General features: G+C 53.0%; 6 protein-coding genes across 6 annotated transcripts; 4 read left to right on the forward strand and 2 right to left on the reverse strand.

Annotated features, from left to right (window-relative positions):
- Nucleotides 1-2,478, reverse strand: CORC01_13434 (uncharacterized protein; the record flags this gene model as incomplete). Its single annotated transcript, XM_022625051.1, has 3 exons — nt 1-1,679; nt 1,728-2,250; nt 2,290-2,478. 3 exons carry the CDS (start codon nt 2,476-2,478, stop codon nt 1-3), a joined length of 2,391 nt encoding a protein of 796 aa, XP_022468449.1.
- A 5,583-nt stretch (nt 2,479-8,061) lies between these two features.
- Nucleotides 8,062-12,129, forward strand: CORC01_13435 (uncharacterized protein; the record flags this gene model as incomplete). The annotated part of the gene is made up of 6 exons (XM_022625052.1): nt 8,062-8,283; nt 8,541-9,414; nt 9,472-10,432; nt 10,691-10,848; nt 10,923-11,787; nt 11,859-12,129. 6 exons carry the CDS (start codon nt 8,062-8,064, stop codon nt 12,127-12,129), a joined length of 3,351 nt encoding a protein of 1,116 aa, XP_022468450.1.
- Nucleotides 12,130-13,859: 1,730 nt separating this feature from the next.
- Nucleotides 13,860-15,979, forward strand: CORC01_13436 (uncharacterized protein; the record flags this gene model as incomplete). Its single annotated transcript, XM_022625053.1, has 2 exons — nt 13,860-15,563; nt 15,839-15,979. 2 exons carry the CDS (start codon nt 13,860-13,862, stop codon nt 15,977-15,979), a joined length of 1,845 nt encoding a protein of 614 aa, XP_022468451.1.
- Nucleotides 15,980-17,951: 1,972 nt separating this feature from the next.
- Nucleotides 17,952-18,340, forward strand: CORC01_13437 (uncharacterized protein; the record flags this gene model as incomplete). Its single annotated transcript, XM_022625054.1, has 2 exons — nt 17,952-18,051; nt 18,141-18,340. The coding sequence occupies 2 exons, from the start codon at nt 17,952-17,954 to the stop codon at nt 18,338-18,340; spliced, it is 300 nt and encodes a 99-aa protein (XP_022468452.1).
- Nucleotides 18,341-19,953: 1,613 nt separating this feature from the next.
- Nucleotides 19,954-21,099, reverse strand: CORC01_13438 (uncharacterized protein; the record flags this gene model as incomplete). Its single annotated transcript, XM_022625055.1, has 3 exons — nt 19,954-20,427; nt 20,488-20,916; nt 21,004-21,099. 3 exons carry the CDS (start codon nt 21,097-21,099, stop codon nt 19,954-19,956), a joined length of 999 nt encoding a protein of 332 aa, XP_022468453.1.
- Nucleotides 21,100-21,991: 892 nt separating this feature from the next.
- On the forward strand, nt 21,992-23,667 carry CORC01_13439 (uncharacterized protein; the record flags this gene model as incomplete). Its single annotated transcript, XM_022625056.1, has 4 exons — nt 21,992-22,003; nt 22,104-22,742; nt 22,808-23,237; nt 23,303-23,667. The coding sequence occupies 4 exons, from the start codon at nt 21,992-21,994 to the stop codon at nt 23,665-23,667; spliced, it is 1,446 nt and encodes a 481-aa protein (XP_022468454.1).
- Between the last annotated feature and the right edge of the window lie 2,188 nt (nt 23,668-25,855).

Genomic DNA, 25,855 nt, shown 5'->3' on the forward strand with positions numbered 1-25,855 from the left:
TCATGAGCTGCCGAAGAAAACGTCATCGTTGTTGGTAAACATGTTGACTGCGTCGTCAAATTCTTCGTCAAACTTGCTCATCATAAGCATGTTGGATTCGCGGTCGAACTGGACTAGCCCGTCCTCGCTTGTGAAAGCCTTCATGAGCAGTTCATCATCGGGATCGCCCAGGCCCAGACTCGAGATGCTGGTGTTGCCAACAGGACCAGCGTTACCTCTCATTCCAGCCAGCAGCGAGTCGTCGCTGAAACCAGAATGGTTGGGCTCGGCGTCGAAGAACTGATTGGGTGGTGGCGATGAAGACTGGGAAAGTTCCGGTGGGGTGTTGTACTCGCTTTTTGCTGGTGACTCTGGTTGCTGGGGCAACGAGACGGGTGCCTCCATCAGGGCCTCCGGTGACACGTATTCGGAATGGTGGCTCGCAGCCGGCGAAGGTTCCAAGTGCGATTCCCGGTGAAGTCGTGGGGGCGAAGAGGGCATCGGTGCGGATGAGCTTGTGGTGATTTGAAGGGGCATGTCGAAGCCTCGGCGTTCAATACTGATGTCGCCCATCTCAAATTGGTCATCAGACATCATGTTGAAGTCATTCTCGGGGGAGTTGACCGCCGAGCTATCCGAGTAACCGGATTGCGATGAGGTGGAGGTGGTCGACTTGTTCTTGGTCCTTGTGCGGGCTGACTTATTGACGCGCTCGTCCATCTCTGGCCGGTGCTTGCGGGGACGGCCACGCTTGACAACCTTCTTGACGATGCCATCAAACGCACCAATGCACATACCACGTTGACGATGGCGAGTAAGGGCATCATGGCGGGCAAAGCTGTTGCCGCATTCGCAGGGGTAAGGCTTGATACCGGTGTGGATCTTGGCATGCCGCTTCAAGTCGTGCTGGCGAACGAAGCACTTCTTACAAGAAGGACATTGGTACTGTCGGTCGTTCAAATGCGTCTGAACGTGGGACTTGATATTTTCTTTGCGCCCAAACTTCTTACCGCAGTCCTCAAAAGTGCAAGTCCATTTTCCGTCTGCCGGATCGGGCCCTGTGATGTAAGTAGCAATATCATCAAGTGTAACGCCCGTTTCGGTCTTGGTTTCCTCGATGTTGATGCTTGCAATGCTCGCGGCACTGGCAATGCTAGCAAGAGATTCAGTACGACGATGAGTTGAAGAAAGCCGAGAATCATCAAAGGATCTGTCGTCAAAGGATCTGGAAGGCGAGATAGAACCGATGGTCATATTGGGGTGGTGGAGATCAGGCCGGTTGTCGAATGCGCTGTGGAAGTTCATCAGAGGGGTGTGAGGAGTCGATTGCTGAGACATGTCGGAAGAGACGTGGAGATCGTCGGAGACGCCGTCGTAGCCTCCCTGAATCTCCTGGATCTTCATGAACTCATTGTTGAAGTTGTTCATGTTCATAAAGTCCGGAGTCGGTACAACCTGGTCGTACAAACCATTTGGCATCTGGGAGGGTTGCTGAGGAACCGTCATCACGTTTTGCTCCGACTGCTTCCGCATTTCCTCAAAGATGTTCTGTGTGCGTTGGTTTGATCTCCTCACGGGCTTGAGTGTTTCCTCCATGGACTCATCGTAGCCCTCAGCGAATCGACTCGGCCTGGCAGACATGGGCTCGTGCTTGACGGCTCTGTCATGGGGTGTCTCCATGGGTGTAGGGGGGAAGTAGTCTGGGTCGTGTAAGTGACTGGATGGAGATGGCCTTCGGAAAGACGTACTGTTTGCATCCTGGCGGGGTGGTGTCATTGGTCTTTGCATCTGCTCAACGCCCATAGTCTCGAATTTGTTAACTCTGTCCATGATACCATTGCTGATTCTCCGCGAAGACCGCCTTGTGCTCGCGGTCTCGTCCTCTGAGATCCAGCCCTGAGGAGTATTGGGAGTGTCGCTAAAGTTCATGAAAGAAGGGGTCGAGAGAGCGCTGTCAGAACCAAAGAGCTCAAAGTCTTTGTTGCCTCCCATGTTAGCCGCATAGGCCTGCTGGCTCTTGGCCATCATGTCATTCATCTGGTTGCCATACTGGTTGTACTGTATGGGGGATGAGTCGAAACATGAGGCGTCGAAGCGCTGAGCCTGGGGCGTTCCGTGGGGGGACATGAGATAGTTTTCATGGTCATTCGAGGCCATGTACATTTGCTGTCTTCGGTGAATTTGTTGTTGTGAGTGTTGTCGAAGGTGTGCCTGCTGGCGGGGGCCCGGGCGTGCTTGAATGCGTTGCTGCTGCGCTTCTCGCAGTACATGCTGCGGTTGTGCTAGTCCTGTGTTAGTAGTCATACTTACCGGTGCAAAGTCCTGCCGTCTTGTATCCAGGCTGACGCCTCGGCGGTGGCCGAGAGCTCGCTGACGCTGGACATTTTGGGGCAAGGGCTGGATCTTCACTGCTTCGAATGCCGTCGGTGTCGAATTTTGGCGTCGGTGTGCTCTGTGACGGGCATGAAGATTGCTGGTTTGGGGGTTATTGGACAGCATTGTGTCGCAAGGTTGAGTCCGGAAGGGATTGTCGTCGGTCGATTATTGTCGATGGGAACCTATGGGTCCGAAACTGGAGGTGTGTAAGTTAGCATCTGATATCGATGTTGCGACAGCGAGACGAAGCATCGCAGGGCAACGGGACTCACCTCACGCAGCGCAAGCAGAAGTGCCGGGCTAGGGGGTAAGGGAGGTTGTGCTCAGTCGAGGTAGACTTTGCGGGTTAAACAGATGGGGTCTGGTCTGTACGCCTTATTCAGGCGAGGTAAGAAAGTTGGAGAGCTTGGAGAGCGCGCTCTCTACCTAGGCAAAGGTAAGATTGTCAATGGCAACAAGAGATGTTTGTTAGATACGCAAGAAGCTCTTTGGGACCTTCTTGAGTAGCGGTAGTGGTAAGAGTTGGAGGAGTTGGTTTGGAGGAAGTTGGTAGTTCAGCCGCGATGGACGGGTAGAGGTTATCTTCCTGCAGTAGTGGATTTGACGGGAGGGGAGGGGAGGAAATTCAAGATTCCACTCTGGAGATACTCTGGGTGGGTAGGAGTAGTAGTAGTCAGGAAGACGAGGAGGAGGGCGGCAATCATACAGACACAGACCAGGCAAGGGAGTATAAGCCTGGAGTTGACGGGTTGGAGGGGGGGGGGGGCTGTAACTGAGGAAACCATCTCAGACCAGGCGATGCGATGGACCGGTGGTGGTTACCAAGGCGTCATGGGCTTTGTTGACGTCGTCTCCACAGCAACGGGCGACGTGCGCCTCAAGCTCTCCCGCACCTGCACGGCAGCAGCACCCTCCCCTTGCCACCTTTTTTCTCAGCTGCAACGGCGGCCGAGACAGCGCTAAGGTACTGTAGTGTACAGGAAAGGAAACTTCCAGGTTGAAGGCAAGCGCTCCCCCGGTACGTACCCGACCTGAGCTCCTTCTCCAAGTCTTGTCTTCCAAGGTTCTATCCCAACATCATTACAATGTAAGGTACGGATACTTGAAGTACGGATACACGTTTACTCCCATCCCCTCCCTTTCGGACGTAGTGGCAGTACGTACCCAAAGGTACCCATCTTGAAGGATCCCGTCATTGCGGGTTCCTCCCAGGTGGCCCATCAACCACGAGCAACCTTTAAAACATGTCGTCCAGAGACAAGGACCTCCTGGTCCTGCACCCTGCCGCATCTCGCGCGGTCGCATCGGGGCCAGGTTTTCTTCAAGTCGAGCCTGGCTACAGCTATCTACTAAGGGCACTACTGGTTGCTTACGTAGCAAGTCAACATATCGATTTTCATCATCTCGTTGGAAACCCATCCATACGTGTCTTCTGCAACCGACGGCCGTCAATGCCATCCTTGTCGTGGCATAATCCAATCCGGATATCAACACACAACTCGAATGCGCTTACACCGCAACAATGTCGTCGTGTTGTCGTCGCTATGCCTGACGCAAAGTGGGCACAGAAACAACCATCCCCGCCCAGATCAAAATCCTCCGTCTCCGCAGTCAAGAAGCGAATCAAGGACGTGCTCCCGGACAGTGGCCTGTCCAACCAGCACCTCGATTTGATCACCGATCGCACAACCCTGGCAACCGGACTTCCAGGCCGGCTGTCCATCCATTTCCCATCCGCCCATAGTCGCGCCTGTCTCACCTTACCACCGGCTGCCAACCACGCGGTACCGACGACGCACAGCAGCCGCCGTCGTGCGTTGGTGCAGCCATGCAGCCACACTCGAGAGTCCATGTTTCACCCGCCCTCTGCCACCAAGACAGTGTGTTTCCAATGGACGACACAAAAGCCCATCTTCATCTCCCTCTTGTCATTCGTCCTGGCCATCTTCTTCAATAAATCTCTCCCCGTCTTGTTTCCGTGCTCAGCGAGGAGCCTGTTGTGCAACGAATCCCTTTACTCGGCCGTTTGCATACAGCATACAGCGTTCTTTCCACTCCTACTTCGATTCCACAACGCTTGACTGGAGGTCATCACCTCTTTCATCTGTCCCAAGTGACTACCGGCTCGTCTCATACGTCCGTCGTGCAGCAATCTCCTTCCACATGGGAATCAAGGAAAGTAAGGCTGTCTCTGCGCAAGAAGTACACCTTGTATCTACAGGAGTGGCCGTATAACCCTCTCTACCGCCAACTTGCTACGACCTGGACACATTAGTTGTGGTCTTGGTTTCTAAGTTTGACTCTTGCAAGTTTGCTTCCACCATTTTGGCCATAGATTGACCCGACCTGGGAGAGCTGGCGGCTGTCTTGAGTGCCCGCACATGATGGTCAAGCAATGATGAACTGCCCTAACCTCAACCGTTTGTCCTTTCGAACGCGTTGACCGACTCAGATATACCCGCGAGGGAAGTTTTGCGAGCATGCGCAGGGTCGTGATTTGATACTCGAGAAAGCTAGGAGCCAGCTTCGGAGCCTCGAATAAGATTGATGCGCCCCATTCTAAATGAGGACGTCGTTATCAGCAAGCAGCCAAGAACCTGGCATGTGCCAGTCATCATTGGCAGCATATAGATGGATCCCCATGGTAATACTACCAATGAGACTTTCGATGGCCCTTTCAACCTCATCTGCAAAGCTCGCCCCAGGACATCACGTCTAATGCAAACGGCCGGCTGGTCTCCGCGACCATACACGTAGGTAGGGACTAGGAGACAATCAAGCTCAAGAGTACATACGCCGGTCTGGAAGCCCTTGGCTATGAACTAGATGTTTTGATATGTACGCTTAGCGTCCTGATCGGCTACCCCCCATCTACAACTAAACCATCAAGGCATCTCAACGTCATTTAACGTCGAAGCTGTGAGCTTCCATGGTAAACATAGCCTACCTTGCAATGAAGCTACTGAGTGGGTTTGAGCCATTCCCGTTTTTGGTCAACTGGCAAGGAGTAGGCAGGCCACTTGAAAGGCGCGCAGCATCTAATCGCTGCTCCTGTTGTCAAGTTGCAATATCCTATAGGGGCATTTGCAGAATGTCAGGGGCTGGAGCTTTGTCGACGGAGAGGATAGACGGCGGGTATACTCATTTGATATACAACCTTCACATCCGGCCATCGATATGAATCCAAGGTAAAAGGAGAGTGTTCCACCATGCATTCTTAGAAGGCGGTACTCAAGGATAAAAAGGTCAGGTATGGAAAGCTTAGCTAAGTACGGAGGTAGGTAGGCCGATAGGTGCCGTGGTTTCGTATTTCATGACTTTCTCGTTGCTGGTCCGTTCATTCTACAAAAGCCTGACCGCATCACTCACGTTGTTTCCATCACAAGAATACATCATATGCGTTCCACAGGCTCAAATTTGGGCAAATAAAGGAATTACGGGACGGCTTATTCTACGCGTATCCCAAATTCGGCTGGCGCGAGCTCATCAGGGAGGGTCCTACATCGCGAGTTCAACGATGAATGTTATCAACATAAGATGAGAATCGGTGCGGTTTCTTTTCGATATCACCAGATTACATCTTGATTTTGATATCACCCACAGTCAAAAAAGACTTGGGCGCAGAGCTCGTCAGTTGCTCGTTTTGAGGACAGAGTTACTCTACTGGTGGTCCAAGGGCGTACATGCGCGTGATGGCATGCTTGATTCAGCTAGAAGAGTAAGCACGTGCTATGAGCGTGAGAGAAGAAGCTACAAGGTGTTTGCTCGCAGCTGAGCGGGTTCACTTTGGAGTTATCTGGTATGAACGGAAAAGCACAAATTGTCAAGCATCAACAGAATCTATCGACCAATCCTATGGCCAACATCTGCATCTTGAACACAGGATACACTTTCCCTCTGGCCATCATTCCTTACCCTGAAATTTGGAAAGTCAATGGCGAGGTACATGTGAATATGGACTCGTGAAGACCCATGCCGGAGCCGAGGGAACACCGGGGCCGAATGATCCGTGTCCGGGTATGGGAACCCAAGCCCCGGCCGACGGAACACGCCATTTGCCGGGCCTAGCAGCATAAAGTGGCATACCCAGGTGGCATGAGCCTTTCAAAGAAGCCTCGGTGCGAGACCAGCAAAAATTCAAGGCGCGGAGCCGATCTACCAGGCTCTGGTGAATTAGCGAACGTCAGGCGACATTGGCTCTCAGGTGAGGCTAAAAAGGGGGACGGCAAGACCCGCCACGTTGGGTCGGGTCCATGTCTGCTTAAAGGTAAGCAGTAAATATGAACAGGTCTGCAATCATGTATTTCCCTGGGGAAGCTGGGGAACACTGTGGACGATGAGAGGCTGTTGGTTTGAGGGAAGATCCGGGAGGATGACAGTTGGTGGTGTAAGAATCGGTCGATAATGATGTGGTTGTTTAATCTTGGGTATGTAATTCAGCGATGGCCACTGGACGCAAGGGGAAAAGAGCAATTGGAGGAAACAGTGCTGCAAAGATCAGATGACATGTACGGATAGTTTGGCTCGACAGGGTTCAGCTGTCATAATGAAGACTGGTATTCACCGCCGCCTGGTCGGTTCATGCAAGGGGAGAGCCGGGGCGTTTCCACCGAATTTCGGTTGGATTTTTTTTTTTTGGAGGTTTCGTGGACAATTGAGTTTCCACGGACTGGAGGTATCAGATGAGGACTGAGAAACTACCTTTTGTAAGTTTGCGTTTCCTCTGATGAATGCACTCGCCACGAGAGGAATCCCGTACTCGATACATGTACCTCCAAAGTTACAGTTGTCAGGTGAAATGGCGGAGTGAGGTGTCTAGGTACTTAGTCAGACGGCCTCGGGAGCTTCAGGGACCGACCAAGTGGGCTTCCAAAGACCCACTCGGTTGAACACGGCAAATGATTGGAGAGAGCGAGGTGAACTGGAGCTTCCGCGAGATTGAAGGCGACGGTCAGCGACGCTGCGGGTGCCGGTTCTGGCCCGTGCATCGTTCTCCCCTGTCACCTTGACAACCAGGGTCTTTTTTTTCCCCTTCTTTTTTTCTGTTTCTTCCCTCACAGCGGTGACACTGGCACACTGGCTGGATGCAGCGTGCAGCGTGCAGCATGCTGCAGCAGCGGACCAGCACGACCAGATAGTCGGAGCGCTCCATGCCGGCCAGAAACGAAGGGGCCTTGGGGAGGCAACACCCCCAAATTTCGACCCCCCATGACCACATCAGGCCCGACGCTGGAGTGACTGGACAAGGACCAGCTGCTGGACGTGGACCTTGGAACCTGGAAATAACTAACCCGACCCCGACCCCGACCCCAACCGGTTTCCTCCCATCTCCCGTCAATAATATCTTTGGCCTAAGCACCTGAAAGGACTCAAATCCAGCTTTCTGCAACGGCTATCCATCCATCAACCAGGTGCAGGCTGCAGCGACGAACAGACCAGACGATAGACGATAGACGCCAGACCACATTAGATACCCTCTCCTGGTCCTCTTTGTCCCTCTCTCGGAATCCTTTCCACCTCACGTCTTGTCTTTTCTGCAAACCCGGGCAGCTGCTAGAGACAATTCACCTTTCTGCCACACATCCCCGACTGCCGGCTCGCACGCGTCGCCCTCGGCACCCACTCCCCAAAAGCCAAAAGCCGGAGGGAAAAAATAGCCACCACGCATCAACACCTCCCATAATCGCAATCTGACAAGTTCATGCAATGTCAGGCAACACCCTTAGAGGCACGCCCAATCGCGGCCAGGCCCGTGGAGGCATTCCCTTCACCCAGAGCCCCTCTGTCACCGGCTCTGCTCCTCCCGCCGCTTCCTCTGGCATCCCGCGCCCTGTCCTAGAAACCCAGGCTACCCAGAGCGAAGTTGGTGGTGGTGGTGGTGGATCGGGAGTCAGTGCCAGCCGTCAGAAGCAGACCAAGAGAGATGAGGTATGATGCCCTTTTCTGCTATTACCCCACGATCACGGCCATTGAATATTTTCTGCCTTCCTTCTTCCTTGCCTTTGGAGGGAAGAAAGACGGACCATTTACCCGTCTTCTGTTGTCGTCGCGTCTCCAGTCTTGTTGGCTACCGCGTCTCCAACCGGACCTCCAGAAGCTACTACCCCCAAATGGCCAGACTTACTTACGGCGAGCTCGAAAGAGCCAGAATGCTCGACACAATGGATACTGACTACTATGTCAAGGCAATTCGCAAGAAAATGGAGAGCGATCTCTCCAAAAAGAAGCACCTTACGAGCCGAGCCCGTCACTCGCGCAAGGCCCCGCCGGGCACCGTCCTGGCCCTGAAGCCCAGTCAAGCCCTGCAGATCAAGCCCGCCACCACCGTCGCCGAGGCCGCCCAGCTCATGGCCGCGAAGCGTGAGGACTGCGTGCTCGTCACCGACGACGACGACCGCATCGCCGGTATCTTCACCGCCAAGGATCTTGCCTTCCGCGTCGTCGGCGCTGGCCAGAAGCCCAACCACATCACCATTGCCGAGATCATGACCAAGAACCCCCTCTGCGCCCGTACCGACACCAGCGCCACCGACGCCCTTGATCTCATGGTCCGCAAGGGTTTCCGTCACTTGCCGGTTATGGACGAGAACCAAGATATTTCGGGTATTCTGGATATCACAAAATGTTTTTACGATGCTATGGAGAAGTTGGAGCGTGCCTACTCGTCCTCGAGACGTCTGTACGATGCCCTCGAGGGTGTGCAGTCGGAGCTCGGCACGAGCCAGCCGCAACAGATCATCCAGTATGTCGAAGCTCTGCGCTCCAAGATGTCCGGGCCAACCCTTGAATCCGTCCTTGACGGGCGCCCCCCTACAACGGTCAGCGTGAGAACATCGGTCAAGGAGGCGGCACAGATGATGAAGGAGAACCGCACCACCGCTGTCCTGGTGCAAGACCAGGGGGCCATCACTGGTATCTTCACCAGTAAGGACGTCGTTCTCCGTGTCATTGCCCCTGGTCTCGATCCCGCAACGTGTAGCGTTGTCCGCGTCATGACGCCTCACCCCGACTTTGCTCCCATGGAAATGAGCATCCAGGCTGCTCTCCGCAAGATGCATGGTGAGAATTCCCCTTGGATATAACAAAATAAGAAACGATTGCTAACTCATCATATAGACGGCCACTACCTCAACCTTCCCGTCATGAACGAGGGCGGCGAAATCGTCGGCATGGTCGACGTTCTCAAGCTCACTTACGCCACCCTCGAGCAGATCAACACCATGTCTACTTCCGACAGCGAAGGGCCCGCGTGGAACAAGTTCTGGCTTTCGCTCGACGACGGCACTGAGTCCATGATGTCCGGTGAGGGCAGCCACACCCATCACACAAATCTAGGTTCACGCATCATGTCTCCTGACATCACCCGGGAGCGCATCGGTGACAGCGTTGCTCCTGGAGACTCCGCCTCCCACGTCGGTTTGGAATCGCCGCCCCGCTCTGCCGTCACCGGCCACAGCCCAGCTCAGCAGTCCCCTGCCGAATTGCCTTTCCCCTTCAAGTTCAAGGCCCCGTCTGGCCGTGTTCACCGCCTGCAGGTCATCGCCTCCCAGGGTATCTCAGCCATGGTTGCCAACGTTGTTGCCAAGCTGGGAAGCGAGGTCGATGCGATTGGCGGTGCTCCCGTAGCCGAAGAAGGCAAGATCTCCGGTGGCTTTGCGCTTAGCTACCTCGACGACGAGGGTGACTCTGTCTCCATCACTACAGACAACGATCTGCTCGAGTCAATTCTGCTTGCCCGCCAGAGTCGCCGGGAAAAGGTCGACCTGTTTGTTCACGACCCTGAGAAGCCTCCCGTCTCCGCTGCACCTCCCACCATCGAGACCATTGCTCTCCCCACCCCTCCCATCTCTGCCACTCCTGACCTGCGCCGGAGAAGAGCCTACGATGATGAGGACGACGAGGCGGAAGACGAGGATGAGGATGAGTCTACGATCCGGAGGTCGCGTCGTGCGAAACACGCACCTGTGGAGAAGGAAGTCATTGCTGGCGTTCCGAACGAGCTACTGCTTCCCGGTGCCATTGTGACGTTGGCGGTTGTCATTGTCGGTGTCTTCACGATCTCGCGCCTGACCAGTAGGTAAGGGATGTCTCTAGAGAGAGGAAAGAGGAGGATCTCCATCACGACTTAACGAGAGTCCTTGGCGAAGCATTGTAAATATGTATCGAGTAGTGTTGTCTTTACTAGACTTGAGTATCTCGACGTTAAATTAATACACCGCACATCCGTTCTACATAGTTATCGTAATCGTGAACTTTTGAATTAAGTGGCCTTCACGCTTGCGATTGATTTCGCCGCGGTGTACGAATAATACTGCCATTTGCCTGCTTACCTAAGATACTATATGTGGTGTGCGTGCAGGGGGCGGTTGCGGAGACTCCAGCTTCCCCGAAAGCTCCAAAAATTGTTCCTGGGAAACTGCAGCACCGTAACGACTCCTAATCATCACGCCGCCGCCTACGCCATGATTGTCAGAAGCATAGTCAGCCGGCATGGTATGCAAAATCCCCTCAGACCGTCAAATAATTCAATTGAACCGTCTGTGCTGACCCTTCCTTTCCCGTAATAGGCAGCAGAGCCCTGCTGGCGCCCGTCGCCGCCAGATCATGCCACCGCGCCATCACCACCGACTCCCTCGTTGGCGCCATGACGCCCGAAAATCTCGCGGACCTGACGACGGCCGCCGCTCTCGGCCAAATCCCGCAAGCAGCAGACCCGGAGGCGGCGGCCAAGCTGGCCGACAGCATCAGCAGCCGCTCCAAGACCGTGCCCAACGCCTACAACCGCTTCCGCCGCGCGCAAAAACTCACCTCCAACGTCGGCTCCGTCGTCGGGCGGCCCTACGTGCCCTCGTCGCTCATTGAGAACCCGCCCGCGCCCAAGGATATCACGCTGGAGCTGCTGATGGCGTCGCAGACGCACATGGGCCACCACACGTCGCGGTGGAACCCGGCCAACGCGCGGTACATTTACGGCGTGCGGCAGGGGATCCACATCATCTCGCTCGAGACGACGGCCGCGTACCTGCGGCGCGCGGCGAGGGTTGTCGAGGAGGTTGCGTACCGCGGCGGGTTGATCTTGTTTGCGGGCACGCGGAAGGGGCAGATGGAGATTGTCACCAAGGCGGCGAAGCTCGCGGGCGGGTGTCACCTGTTCACCAAGTGGACGCCGGGCAACATTACGAATCGCGACGTCATTAACAGCGGCAAGGAGGTGAGAATTGTGGACGAGAAGGATATCGCGCTTCAAGGGTTTGATCGGTTGGAGAGGACTGGACGCCCGCTGGTGCCGGATTTGATTGTTTGCTTGAATCCCAAGGAGAACTACACCATGCTGTACGAGTGCGGACTGGCCAATGTCCCGACGATTGGTGTCATTGATACAGACGCGAACCCGGATTGGGTCACGTACACCATCCCCGCCAACGACGACAGGTGAGAGCATTTTCCAACGCCCCCCCACCACAAGACTGTTCCATTGACTGATCATGATACCAAAAACGTAGCTACCGATCCATCGCCGTCATCGCAGGTGTGCTCGGGCGTGCGGGCGAGGCGGGCCAGAAGCGCCGGCTCGCGGCCGCGGAGAACGGCGTGTCGGAGTGGAATACGCCCGCGGAGACTAAGCGGTTCATGAAGGGCGAAATACGAAAGTGGGAGAGGGAAATGCGTCGTTGGAGGACCGACAATCAGAACGCGGCGGATGCGGGCGGCGAGGTTCGGTTGCTTGAGATGCTTCAGGTTGACCGGACCAAAGCTGTTGATGGCGAGCTTTGATTGAGCAGGCCAGAGCGGTGAAGGGCCGGGCAAGGGTCGGGAGGAGAAGAGAAAGAGAAAGGGCAAAAAAAAAAAAAAGGTTTCAAGTCCAGGGGGAAGATATCTGTCCTTGGACTCTTTGTACTAGACACAATAACCAATGTATGAACATGTACCAGTATTTCTATAGAAATTCGCCTAGCAGCTTTCGACAGGCGTTTGTCACTAACTTGAGAAGATGAGTATAATAGTGTGAGTGTATAATTTGGGAGTCTTGAAGGTATGAATGAAGCTATGGTCCATCTTAATCTTGGTATGACAAGCAGGGGGGAGGCAACATTTTGGACGAGGCTTTCTGGCACTTGGCAGGTTCGAGTGGTGCTTTGTCTGCCTGGGGTGACTCGTATCCCTGGGATGGATACGGTAATGCCAAAGGTACCTAATTCAATGTGGTATGGATTTGATGTGAGATGGAGTGTGCTTCTCTTCAACTGCCTCTTTGTGACGGGTTACTGCGTTGTTGTACGATAGACCCCATATAGGGAGTATGTTACGATGCTACTTGCGATTGATTGCTTCCAGATTTACAACAAAACACCTTACAACAATGCTGCTATCAGCAAGTTGGCAGTATGCATACCTTTTTCTATGGCAGCTAGCCACCGCCTACCACCTGATAGTACCACTCTTATGAAAACATGGCCAAGTGGCTTTTCGGGGTTTGATCAGAGGACGCTGGGCCCCCAATTTTGCATGACACTGATTGTTTATCAGCTTCCCACCTCCTATCAACATCTGGATTCAAGGCGCATTCATGCGATTCACCTTTGGTCGATACATCAGATGTGGGTGGGTGGCGTTGAACAGAGTGAAATAAAGCTGAGACACTCTTTAGCTTATGATCAATATTTAAATAGAATTAATCTCAAAATCCATGATCATCATGGCCTATAATACCTAAGATAGACGTCACCGAGTGTCCTGGGTCACAGTAGAGGGAAGAACGTGGTCAGCCACATTGTGGCGCTTACAGTGAGAGTGCTTGCTTACATAACTCTATGATCCCTATGGTCATGTTGAAAACTTCGCACCTGCGCATTTCCCCTCCCTCCTTAAACCCCCCTCAGGTCCAGAAACCATCACCAACGAACATTTCAGCACGTACAAGCAACAGCACAGCTCCGACTCCCACACCCCGCCAAGGTCAGGCATTCGTGCATGCTAGCTGTGGTGTCATCGCAAGCTGAAACGCAAGGCGGTTCCTTATCCGATCGTAACCAAGTGCAGCGCAAGCCACTACCGCGAGGTTGTTTTTTGACTGCATTTACGGAAACCGGCTCCTTGGCCAAAGGTTTTTTTCTTTCTCCGGCTTGCTGTTGGGGAGTCAGCAGAGTCAGATCAGATTCGGTAGGCTTACTTGCAGCCTTTCCTTACAAATCAACCTGCGTTTCCTCCCCCTCCTTTGGCTCCGTTTTAGATATCGGATATCAAGAGGGGCTCGAGGGATAGAAAGAGGGGAGCTCGTGCAGACTCGAGTTTGGGATATCCGCATATTTCTTATTGACCGCTGCTTCCCTCTGCTATACTGTGAAATGTTGACTAACTGTGGACTTGTTGGTACAAAAGTCGGTATCGCGAATTAGTCGTCGCAAACGGCAACAGGAGCTCCTACCCCCCGTCACCCCAACGCGGAGCTTTGTATTGGAGGAGGCCCCTGCACTGCCGATCCACCCGCCGAGTCAGTACCGAGAATGCCGGCCATGCTAGATGACCCGGCAAGCCCCACCATTTACCGAGTGTCCGGGACAACGCCGTATCCGGACCCGATGAAGCCCGAGCTACCGGCCGACATCGTCCCGCGTCAAGTGACACTTCGCGATCGTCAGACCGTCGCCACAATCATTCCCTTTGCATCGCGCCATGAGGTGCCCCAATCCCTGGTGCGCTACCTCAGCGACCAACTCAACAAGGAAATCGAGGGCGGCGACACGTACCCGATGATGGAGACCATGACCGCCGACAAGTTTGGCGCCTACTGGTTCCAGAACTTTGGCGCCATAATGCTCCTGGGCAACATTGAACATGCCGATCTCACCAATGACATGGACTGGTCCAGGGAGTGTCTCGGGAGCTTCTACATCAAACCTAACTACCCCGGCCGCAGCAGCCACGTGTGCAACGCAGGATTCCTCGTCACCGACGCCTCCCGCAACCGCGGCGTCGGCCGCCTGATGGGCGAATGCTACATTGACTGGGCGCCCAAGCTGGGCTACACCTACTCTGTCTTCAACCTCGTCTACGAGACCAATGTCGCGTCGTGCAAGATTTGGGACGCCCTGGGCTTCAAGCGCATCGGCCGCGTCAAGGGCTGCGGCAACCTCAGCTCGTACCCGGGCACGCTCATCGACGCCATCATCTACGGGCGCGACCTCGTCCCCGGCGAGTCGGAGGATCTCGTGAGTGAAGAGCGTTTCGAGAAGATCAAGTTTTACCTAAAGTACGGACGGTATCCGGCGGGTGCTGACCGCGCCGAGAAAAGCAGGCTCCGGAGCGCGGCGACGCATTATAAGCTGCTCGAGGTGGAGGGCGGCGGCGACCGGCTGATGCTCAAGGACAAGGAGGTCGTCCCGGACCCGCGGCGGCAGTACGAGATTGCGCGCGAGGTCCACGCCGCGGGCCACGGCGGCATCAACAAGACGACCGCCACCATTGCCGAAAAGTACCACTGGAGCCGCATCAAGGAGACGGCGAGCGACGTTATTAGGAACTGCTCCGAGTGTAAGGAGCTCGGCAAGACGCCTGTACCGGGTGGTAATGGGGGCGCCAAGGGGAGGTCGGCGGCAGCGTTGGCGGCGGCGGCCGCCGCTGCTGCCGCTACCGCACCTGCACCAGCCGGCCCGACGACCACAGTTTCCTCCCTGAACAATTCCTTTCATCACAATCATTCTACATCACCGCCACCGCCGCCACCCCCTTCCACAGTCATCAGCGCCGCAGACCGCGTCCTCTCGCTCCAACACCAACACCAACACCACCACCTCCCACCCCTCTCGCCACCACGGTCCTCGCCCTACGCGGAAGTCACCTCAATACCACCGTCCCACACCCTCCGCGACCCGTCCGCGTCGCCCTTACCGCGCCATCCGCACCACAACCCCATGTTACAAGACGAATCTTTCCAGCCCATTGACCCGCAAATCATTGGCGGGCCACCGCCGACGTCGCATCATCATGACCCGTATAACCCCTATCACCCGCACCATACCGACTTCCAGGCGCTGCTCAACGCGACGGAGGCGGAGGAGGATGAGGAGGAGACGGCGGAGGAGGCGGCGGCGGTGGATCGGGATTTGGATATGTTGATTGAGCAAGGGGACGACGATGACGAGGGCGTGGATGGGGATACGGCGATGGGGGAGAAGGATGGGAGGGACAAGGACGTGTACTCTATAGGGGTTATCATGGGGTGGCGGGAGGGGGTGGGGGGGGGGGGGGGGGGGGGGGGGGGGGGGGGGTGGGGGGGGGGGGGGGGGGGGGGGGTGTTGGGGGGGGGGGGGGTGGGGGGGGGGGGGGGGGGGGGGGGGGGGGGGTGGGGGGGGGGGGGGGGGGGGGGGTGGGGGGGGGTGGGGGGGGGGGGGGGGGGGGGGGGGAGTTGTCATCTATTCTCTGTGACTTTACATACATGATAGGCAGGCGTGTCAGCAATTCAGACGTTATTCACATACACGAGCACCCAGCCTCTGCGGTGTTCCTCTGCCATCTCAACTGTGGGCACGGAGCCGAGCGCCGGCCGGATGGCAGCTGGTGGGTTACAATCGGCGGGGGGCCGGGGGCGGGTCACATCCGTTCGGAAGGTGGCGGGGCGCACTAAAAGCCGTGCCAATCTCAGTAGGGAGGTACTCCGTAAAGCTTTTGCTTTTATTCTCGGTCAAATCTAGTTTAAAATGAAGAGCGGCGAAATGGCACAGGTATATGTGGCCGTCATAAGGCAAGGGCAGAGAGAAGTTTTCTTTTTTTTTTTCGTTTCCCTTTGGAGGAGTCGACGTCTTGTCGGTTGTCCGCTAGTACTTGGCAACTCTATGCTTTTGTGAGAGTTTTGTTTCCTTGCGTCAAGCTCTCGTCAAAGTGCGAGGCTTTGACGATTCGTGGGGTTGTGTGCCGCGCGAGGGACGGACGGGGCGAACATCTTTTGGTCTCATCTTCTGACGGAAGCATCCTGGACAGGCGAGAGACAGGGGTTTGCCAAGACTTAAATTTCGGATCTGGTATACGTAAGGATTGCGCAAACTCTAAACGCTTGAAACCCCGTTCGGGTGCTGGCTTGGACTTTTTCTTTCTTTTGGCGTGCTACCTTGGGAGTTGCAGGACTTGGGTTGACAGAAGGGTTGACAGAAGGATAACGAGTGAGGGTGTTGAAGTCCACGCGCGGTCGGTCGTAGGCCCCAAGTCAATGGGGTAATGGGGTTTGCAAGAAAGAAAGAGGAGGGTTCGTTAAGTCTCGGGCATATGGCTTCCCCAATGATAGACAGCTTCGCTCAGCGATCGACGGGTTGTACTCTGTACGGATAAGTCCTTCATTATCTGCCGGCAGGAGCGATAATGCCATGTTTTTATGGACCATTCCGTCTGGTTCGTGCTTCCTCATGCAGCTCCATTCCTGATTCCGCTCAAAACTACAGATAAGCCTGTCGAAAGCAAAGACGTACTGCACACGACGTCAATGGGATCCCCGCGGTGCGCCGGCTCTGCTCGGCAGGGCTGACGACGAACAGCCTTACTGTCCTCCTTCAACTGCTTCGCCCACCGCACTTGATACGGTTCCTTTTTTTTCCGCATAGTCGGCGGTGCTTTCAGGTCTGAGCAGGAGGGCCACCTCATCATCCCAACTCATCCCAGCTTCAGCCTTCAACTCCAGACGGCACCAGACTTCACATACATATATTTAGAAACCTTCTTTTCGAAAGACGCGCGGCCACCCGATTGGCTGGCCCACCAACATCGGACTCAGTTCTGAAACTGCATGTGTCTGCCGACGACCTGCCGTGCCGTGATGTGTCTTTTTCCATCGCCCGGGATCGCCTTGAACTCTGTTTCGTCGTGGCTTTCTTTCCTTCACCGAGCCTGTGTCGGTACATTTGCTTTTGCCTGGCACGCCTGGCACACCTAGCTACCACGTCTTACCTCCCTCCCAAACCCACCCCTCCCCAAGATCCAGACTCCGCGCGCGGGGTGAAGCAAGGAGGGACAGACACACACACACAGAGCGAGAGAGAGAGGGAGACGGATTGCGACGAACCCGGCCGTGAGACGGGCGTAACCCTGCGACTTTCATCCTGCCGAAACTTGCGACGCCGTGCCAAAAGGCAGCCTACGCGTACGTCTCGTTGTCCGCTTTGCTCAGCTGACGGACCACCACAGAGGCCCAGGCCGCCCAGAGATCTGGACGGTCAGAATAGGGGACGACTTGATGCAGATTGGCGGGGATTTCTACACTTCACAGCCTCGATCGGCCGAGGCCAGCAATTTGTTGTTTCCCGATTGCGACTTTGTCGAGTCAAGGGAGGGGGAGGCCCCGAGGTAGGGTGGGTAATCAAACAAGGTTGTACTAAGGTTATATAGCGCAATCGGTAACCACGAAATTTCCCACGGCTCCTCTTTTCGACAGTGTCATTAAACTTATCAGCTTGTCTCTAATACAGCAGCACACAGCTAGCCTCTCTTTATCAACACATTCGCTCTCAGTATCGATCCTTCGTTTTGCAAACTCGACAGGCCCAACACGTAAACACTCACACACTCACTCTGTCTACACATCAAAACAGACAATACACGAATCAGTCGAGATGAAATTCACACTGCTCACACTCGTCACCGTCATCGGCGCAGTATCCGCCATCAGCGTCGATGCCGGTCTCATCAAGAGACAATGCATTGCCAAAGGAGGTTAGTTTGCTGTCCCTACTTCCCATGAGCTGCCGTGACATACGTCTGCTGCATCCACGATCTTCCTGCTGACAATATCCAATTCCCAGGTCTCTGCTCCACCAGCACCACAGAAGTTAACAAGCCGTGCTGCGGCGGCCTCGTCTGCAACACCGACCCCGCGCGCAACAACGCCAAGTGCGGGAAGAAGCCCGTGGAGAAGAGGAGCATCGACAGTGCTGCATCCAAGCCTCTGAGCATACTGCGGGCCATGCCTGAAATTCCTCGCGATGAGCCTATTTGGGGATAGTGGTACCCATTGGGAGGGGAACATGCTGAAAGAGGAGGATTCCAACTTGTCCCTTACTTTGGCCGACAGCGTATGATTATGGGGGGTTTTTATTTTCTTCAACTCAACCGCCATGGAGGCTTGGTTGTTTGCTGGCTTTTAGACTTGATACCAATTTTCCTTGGCGTTTTGAGATACCAACTTCGATATCATTCATGAAATTATTTATTTTGTTCTTGAATCAAGTCCCCGGTGATTAAGCATTGTGGTGAACACCCGGAAAGCCTGAAGCATAGGGTCGAACCAGTTGGAACTAGGCTTTAGCTGACATTTCGTCACAACGGGAACAAGCAAAGGCGGATGTGGATGTGCTGGGAGTTTTGACAATGGATATTTCAAGCCACTCGCGGAGGTCTAGAACTATTGTTATGAAATAGAGCCAGACGGCCCAAACCTAGAAAAGTGGTGCCTTAACCTAAGCACGAATCGAAGGTGTACGTAGTACCTTAGGACAAATGTACGCGTCAAATGAGCACGTAGTTGAAGATCGACGGCTAATGCCGGACTGAGATGAGTCCATGTCTACTAAAAACCTTATCTTTTTCTAATGTGATCATTTTTTCTTACATTCCCTCCCGTCATAGTGAGAATAAAATTGTTGGAATTGAAGACTGAAGCATGATGATCAACGACGATATTCATGCAATTTACCTAAGAGGAAGATAAACAAATGTCCCGACAGTGCCATAATCCAGTTTCATGAGGGATATACTTTCAACAATGTTAAACCACAATAATTGAATGGATTGATATTCTGTTTCTTGAAGATATCTTGTCTCCAAAAGATCATTTGCGTAATGCGTCACTGAATCAGAGTAGTTTGGCAAACATGCCCCCAGCTACTTAAATCAACGTTGAATCAAAGCAAGTCAGAGACTAGAGAATAGTGAACTTCGGGTTTTCACTTGAAAAATTGACCACCTATGATCTGGGTCTTTCGATGTGGCCCCTCGTCAGGATCTATTGTCCCAACCCTTACGCAACGGATACTTGTTGTTGGTATCCGTATCACAGGATAGCTGGTTTGGACCGTAGTTCTGAGGGGTGACGAATGGTCAATTGACTGTATATTGATTCTCTGCGTGGGTTCGAAAAGAGAGGTTCTAGCCGTAGGTTAGCCGGTCAGTTGGAAGCTGACATCGAGACCCGTTGATGGTACCTGCGCTTGCCCTGACTCGAGGTCGATCGAATTGGACTTCCAATCCGACACTTGCATAATACTCACCATGAGTCAGGCACATATCCAAGAGTCGTTAGCGGTGGGCTAGCATGGCTCAATACACTGCTCATTCTTCAAACTGATAACAGAAGGGTTCTCTGACTGCGCACAACGTCGCAAACATGAAGTCTTGTACTAGCATCCTAGCATCCTAGCAGAGTCTGGCGAGTCTTTGAGAATGCCATTTCGTTGTGGAATTCTGTAATGACGTAAAACGCTCGTCCTTCTACATTTGAGTGTTTGGATCAAGTCTTTAGAGCATTTGAAATCGCATTGGTCGCTGAAATACCCTGAAAATGGGATCGCTATCTTGTCTATAGTCTATGTAATATACAGTATCCAAGTCTAATACGCGCTAAGAGCCACACACATCGAAGCTATTAGATTTCATGCGCATATGCCAATCTGTCATGGACGACATCAGCGAGGGATCAACATCTCTGTTAGCCTTGATGAAGACAGTCTCGTAGGGGTGAATATTGCTCCCGAAATATTTCTTGTCCCACAACAGGTCACCAGAATCCGGGTGTGTTTTGCAGTACTCTTCAACTCCTTCTTCAGAATGGAGAGCGGTCATCATGGCGTCGACTTTATAGCCGGCGTTCATGATCAGACTAGTGGTTCCGACCTCGGCGTGGACAGCGGCGTTCCAGTCCTTGTAACACCCGCTGAGACCGACGGGGGCGTCTTTGCTCCCGAATTGGTCGTCTACAGACGCAGTCGTTGCAAGTGTGGGATCCAGGAGGATGCCCATGCCGACGTCGTCCGTTGCGAAGATCATGGACTGAATGTGCAATCTGGGTATGCAGTTGAGGGTCATACCGACGAGCTGTAATAAAAATGTCTTAGAACCGATGTCATGTCGACTATGGCAATCTTTGAAACTTACCTTGGTTGTCTCCGTAACCTTGCTCAGATACAGGTCCGACCAGCAAGATGAGCTCCACGCGGGCAAGAATGGCCCTCGAATGCTGGCGTTCATCGTGATGAACCGCTTATACCTCTTCCACAAATCGTCCTTCCTCAGGACTTCGCCAATAGCACCCATGTCGAAGCAGGTGTTATCCCGCTTAACAATACTGATGTTTGGCAGGTCAGGGATAGTGCTAGACGCGTTCGCATCTCCGTTGAAGATGAAGACGAAGTCTGCGCCATTGTGGAGACCCTTGTCGACAAAGTAGTCTAGATTTGCCCGCGCACTCTCGGAGTCATGATAAGCATAAACGATGAGTGGTCTGTCTTTTGAAGACGCGCTTTGGTGCTCTGAAGTTGCCGGTTTAGACGAGGAGCCATGCGCGATGGATTCAGGGATCGCAGGCTTTTGAGGGGAACACCCCCCCTGGTTAGCCGCTGGGCCCAACAAACTCGATTGCTACGTATGGAATCGCTCCGGGGGAAAACACACCAGTTGGAACGGCAGGATCCACCAGGCCGATATCAGGAAGACGGCCGTGAGAAGGCCAATTTTCAGAGGCGTCCAGTGCACCCCGAGAGACGGCATTTTCGAAGCGCTTGTCATGGAGGAAAGTTCGGGGTTATGTCGTCCAAGGAGGAAAAGTACGCTTGGCCAACTCAAGGAGATTTGGGCTCAAGATAACGTGGAAGCGGCGCAGCAGGGAAAACTGGACTGACATGGAAGTGGATGACATGACTGCGGGTTGAGCTTCTGAGTGGTCGGACAACCCCTGTCATGTGGATGATACCAATAATAGGACCCTTACCCCCTGGCCGGAGCCAACGGAGAGTGCGTGTATGTGGCCGGCGCAAGCGCCACGGACGGAGAGTTTGTTGGTATAAGCGCAGACTGATATCTTTGGATGAAACTAAGTCATCGATATAAACTCGCGTAAGGTATATAGGTTGAGGCCAACACCATGAAAGTGTCGATATAATCATCGTGATCTTTTTTTGAAGAACTTGCATCATCAATGTTGGGGGGTTTGATTCACGCAGCCCGTTTCATTCCCGAGAACCTCGCCTGTGCTCTTCCAGGCAACAACATGTCAGATTTTAGGGCGCTTGCTTCGGGGCTCAGTTTGTAAAATTCTCGCTTGGCTGTGGGCGCCTCGCCTTCTGACTGCATCGAACCCCTGAAGTGAGGCACTGAATCTGGCAGATATGTAGGGGTCGCTGCACATATTCGGTAAAGCCTGATTTTCTGGCCCGCAGCTGAGCGAATCACGCGTTGTAGTTCTCGTCGTTGATACAACTCGAAATTGATAAGGATGGTGTGAGACGCTGCCGTAGGATTCTGGTGACTTTGGCGACCTTGTTAATGTTCGTTAAAGAGTTCACCCTAGTCTGATGTGCCATCGTGGTGTTTTCCCCTTCTGTGTTTATTGTTGTTCTCAATATCAAGGCTGAGCCAATGTGAATATTTCAAAAACCTCACGATGTCTTTAGTCGTAAGTTCAATGTCCACCAACAACCAGCGCGAGACTATTGAGCGCTTGCGTTACACGATCGTCTAGATGGGTGACTAAACCTTTGTCTGACAATCAACAGGACCGTGAAACCCAACCGGGTTTTCAACCCCATGAACAGCCCGGCTTGGAAGTTGTACCACACGAACAGCTAGAACACTCGCAAGACTGGTCCGGACTTCAGGCCGCAAATCCTTCTTCTCTAGACAGCGGAAAGGAAGCAATTTCTGGCCATAACGATGCGGGAAAAACACACGTGGTTCCGAATCAGATAGAACTCGGAGGACCTACATTTCAAGGTGCACCAGTGCCAAAAAGACGACTATGGTTTATTGTTGGAGGTATTGCGTTCGCCCTGGTGACTGCAGCGGCCGTTGTCGGAGGTATTCTGGGAAGCAAAGCAGCGAAACATTCACAAGGGGAGTTTTCGTTGCCAACGAGCACACCGACTCCCACTATTGTCACCAGCCCCACAACTAGACTACAATCGATACGCCAGGGGTCGCCACTGACCATCACTGGATGGAGTCAGTCTGGCGGAGTCGAGATGTTCCTCTTTTACCAAGATCATGACAACCAAATTCAGCGGTCAGTATACGACACCAGTGGGACATCCGCCGGGGGGAACTCGTCATGGCAGTCACCCCAAAAGTTCAACTCTTTTGCTAGTGCGGATACTCGCTTGGGAGGAACTATCATTCAGTATAACACCTCATACAAGGTGGGCAGTTCTCAGTCGGCATTTGAAGTTCTACAAGGACAAGTGCTGACAAACAGTCGTTATAGCCACAAACCGAACTTTATTACACGAACTCTGATGGTCGTGTCCTTGGCGTCAGCATCAACGATGAGCTGAACCCCAGCTACGAAGAGGATAGCATCAAAAGCCTTGCTCTAAGCTCCCGAGTCAACAGCAGTGTCGCCGCATATTGGCCTTGGTTTATATACCAGGAGGTTAGTGGTGTAATTGTTGAGGTGCGGAACCGTCTTCTGGACGAGTTTGCACCGGCAGCCGAATGGGACACGAAGAGACTCAACGCGATAGCCGATGACGACAGCCGGCTGGCACTGGTTCCGCTATCGACCAACTTCGACAAGATGGCCGTGCAAGGAGGCTACGGGATTTTCTACCAGGTTGACGGCGGGTTGGTCGCGCTTATACCGGACCTTGGATCCGATCAACTCGCTAAGGATTATGCAGACTCATGGCCTACAAGTATGTTGCATTCGCTCTTGTACTATAACCTATTATATAAGCTAATACCCATCGAGACTTTCCAGCTGTTAAGAACATGCCGAAGGGCGCGTCCTTGGCTGCATTCTCCGTTGCCAGAACCTCCGATTCCCTGCAGAGAGTGAACACGTATGTCCTTTATCTTGACAGCGATTCGAATATCAGCGTCATCTACAGCGATTCTTCCTCCTGGCAAACCGTCCAGCCAGCTGCCATGAAGGGTGTCGATCCCGACACAGACATTGCCTGTCTGACCATGGCAATTACGCATCTCGACTCTTTACAGCAAGAGGTTCTACTTGGAGAATATCCTTTCGATGCGAGGTGTTACTTCCAACGTGAAGGCTTAGTGAGAGAAGTGATATTGAGTAATAATGAGTGGACGGATAGTGGAAACGTACCTATACCGTGAAGAACTTCGAACAGACACGTTATACATGTTACATAGAGAGCATTCATCAGCGACAATTGACTGCCATAGTCTAGAGATAGAACTTATCCTTGGTTTTAGTACCTAATTCAGAAATAGTAATGTCATGGACGCAAACAATCTCGAAGTTGTTTTCCGTGCCCTCAGCTGGAGTAAACAGCGACACGAATTTTACATTTCCGTGGCAGTGCCATTAAATCTCCCACCGTAATACGAGAGCATAAAGATGAACATAAAATAGCACATGACAACATTGGAGATGCGTATGACTTAAAGAGGGCTTGAAAAGAACCGGGAACAAACAAAAATATCTTCGGATCCTTTGTCAAGCCGTGAAGACGGATTGATTCATGATATATCAAACTTCTAATACACTGATCAAAAATACTAACTGAGGTTGATTCTTTAATAAACGTGCGTCGTCCTCGATGGTAGCTATAGAGTACTCTATTAGATGGAAATGGATCTTGCTATTTCACTCAGTCGGCGTAATCTCTTTTGGACTGACTGATTAAGTGCGCATGGCGAATTCTATTATACGGTTATACCGAAGGTACCCAGGGAACATTGTGTTGATGCTTACCTTCCTAGTCTCAACTCCTTTGGAGAGCTCGAAAATCAAAACTTGCTTGTTTAGTGTTTCACTCAAGCGATAGCGAGAACACAACCGATGCCTTTCAGCTTGACAATCATTTTGTCTCATCATCAGATCTTGAGAGCTACGTCTCGATTTCGCTACAACTTTTGTACCAGGCAATGATATATTTTGTGCTTTGAGTGCCTTTATCTACCAACAATGTCGGAGATAAAACATGCAGTTAGTCAAAATAGATGTATCGCAGTTGACCGATCCAGAACTTGATCCAAATATACCCTCGTCAACTCCAGAGTTCCGTTTGCCTGACACTCAAACACTTTGACCTCGGGCTCTCAGAGAGGCAATAAGAAGAATCTCGGCGCCTTAAATTGCAAGACGTTACATTTCATAAAGATTTCCGCGCATTACCTGTGAAGACACTCAGCTACATACGGCACCGCCGATGTGCTCACATCGTAGCCGATGATGACTGCTGTTGAGGCCTCACGTGAAACGGACAATCTCAAGCTCAAGTCACGTGCTTGCCTCATTTCTCTACCAACCGAGTCTCTATTCGACCTACCAGACCATGAACGTTGTCATTAGTCCATAAAGTTACTGTTAAGACCACATCCCATTCATTAGGACGTTGCTCCATTTGCGGCACTTTTCACCCTCTTGGCTGAGCCATCGGGGATAAGGCGCGCCACGCAAGCAGGGGAAAAACTCAAAAACTGGCGTCCTAGAGTGCCATCGGACGAACTCTTCACAGCTGAAAAGGCGTACACTAGCGCTTAGCATCCACCAAGCTTAACAAACTGCTGGGCCAGGTACCATTTCCCACACCCCCGGCTCAGCACTTCAGGAGGTCGGTCCGGGACCCCCCTTTCTCCCCATCTTCGACCCGTCACTTGCGGGAGAGATTTGAGAGCTTGCTCCTCTTTTGGGTAGGCTTCGAGAATGCCCACGTATCTCTTACGGAAGAGCAATCACAATTCAGGAGGTCTTGCTGAGGCTGTGCCGTACTGTGCGCGATGGATTTTTTTCTTCTTCATTGGCAGCATAAGCAAATGTCAAGGAAGCGGATGGGGAAACCGACCATTCGATAAGAAGGCAGGGCAAATGAGGAAAGATTGGGCTCAGCGAGCATATGCGAGCAAAAACCAACACCCCCAACGAAAAACTTGGTTCCAAGTTTACACATGGCACAGCTGACAGCGGTAGTCGACCTCCGCACCGGGTAAGGCATCTTCAACCCGTGGCAAAATCGCGCCGAAAAAAAGAACGAAGATCAGAGATGATCAGGGACAAGTTCGAGGCCCTACACTAGGTTCCTCTCTGTGGATGACGCAAGAAGCATGCGTGCCTGAGATGTTGGTGGGAGACCGGGGGGGTCTAGAACCTTTTTTTCGGCCCATTGAACTTTCCAAAGGGCAAAAGGCAAAAGCTGAGCCGTCCACTGAGCGAGAATGGACGCGTTCCTGGTTCACTGTGGGGGGAGAATTGTAGTAAACAACCCGCCGTGACACGTACGGCGGTATAGAAACTGACGCAGTCCAGGTTCTTTTTTTTTTTTTTTTTTTTTTTTTTTTT

The sequence above is a fragment of the Colletotrichum orchidophilum genome (assembly GCF_001831195.1).
Source record: "Colletotrichum orchidophilum strain IMI 309357 chromosome Unknown Scaffold_192.1, whole genome shotgun sequence".
In the NCBI taxonomy this organism is placed as follows: Eukaryota; Fungi; Ascomycota; class Sordariomycetes; order Glomerellales; family Glomerellaceae; genus Colletotrichum; species Colletotrichum orchidophilum.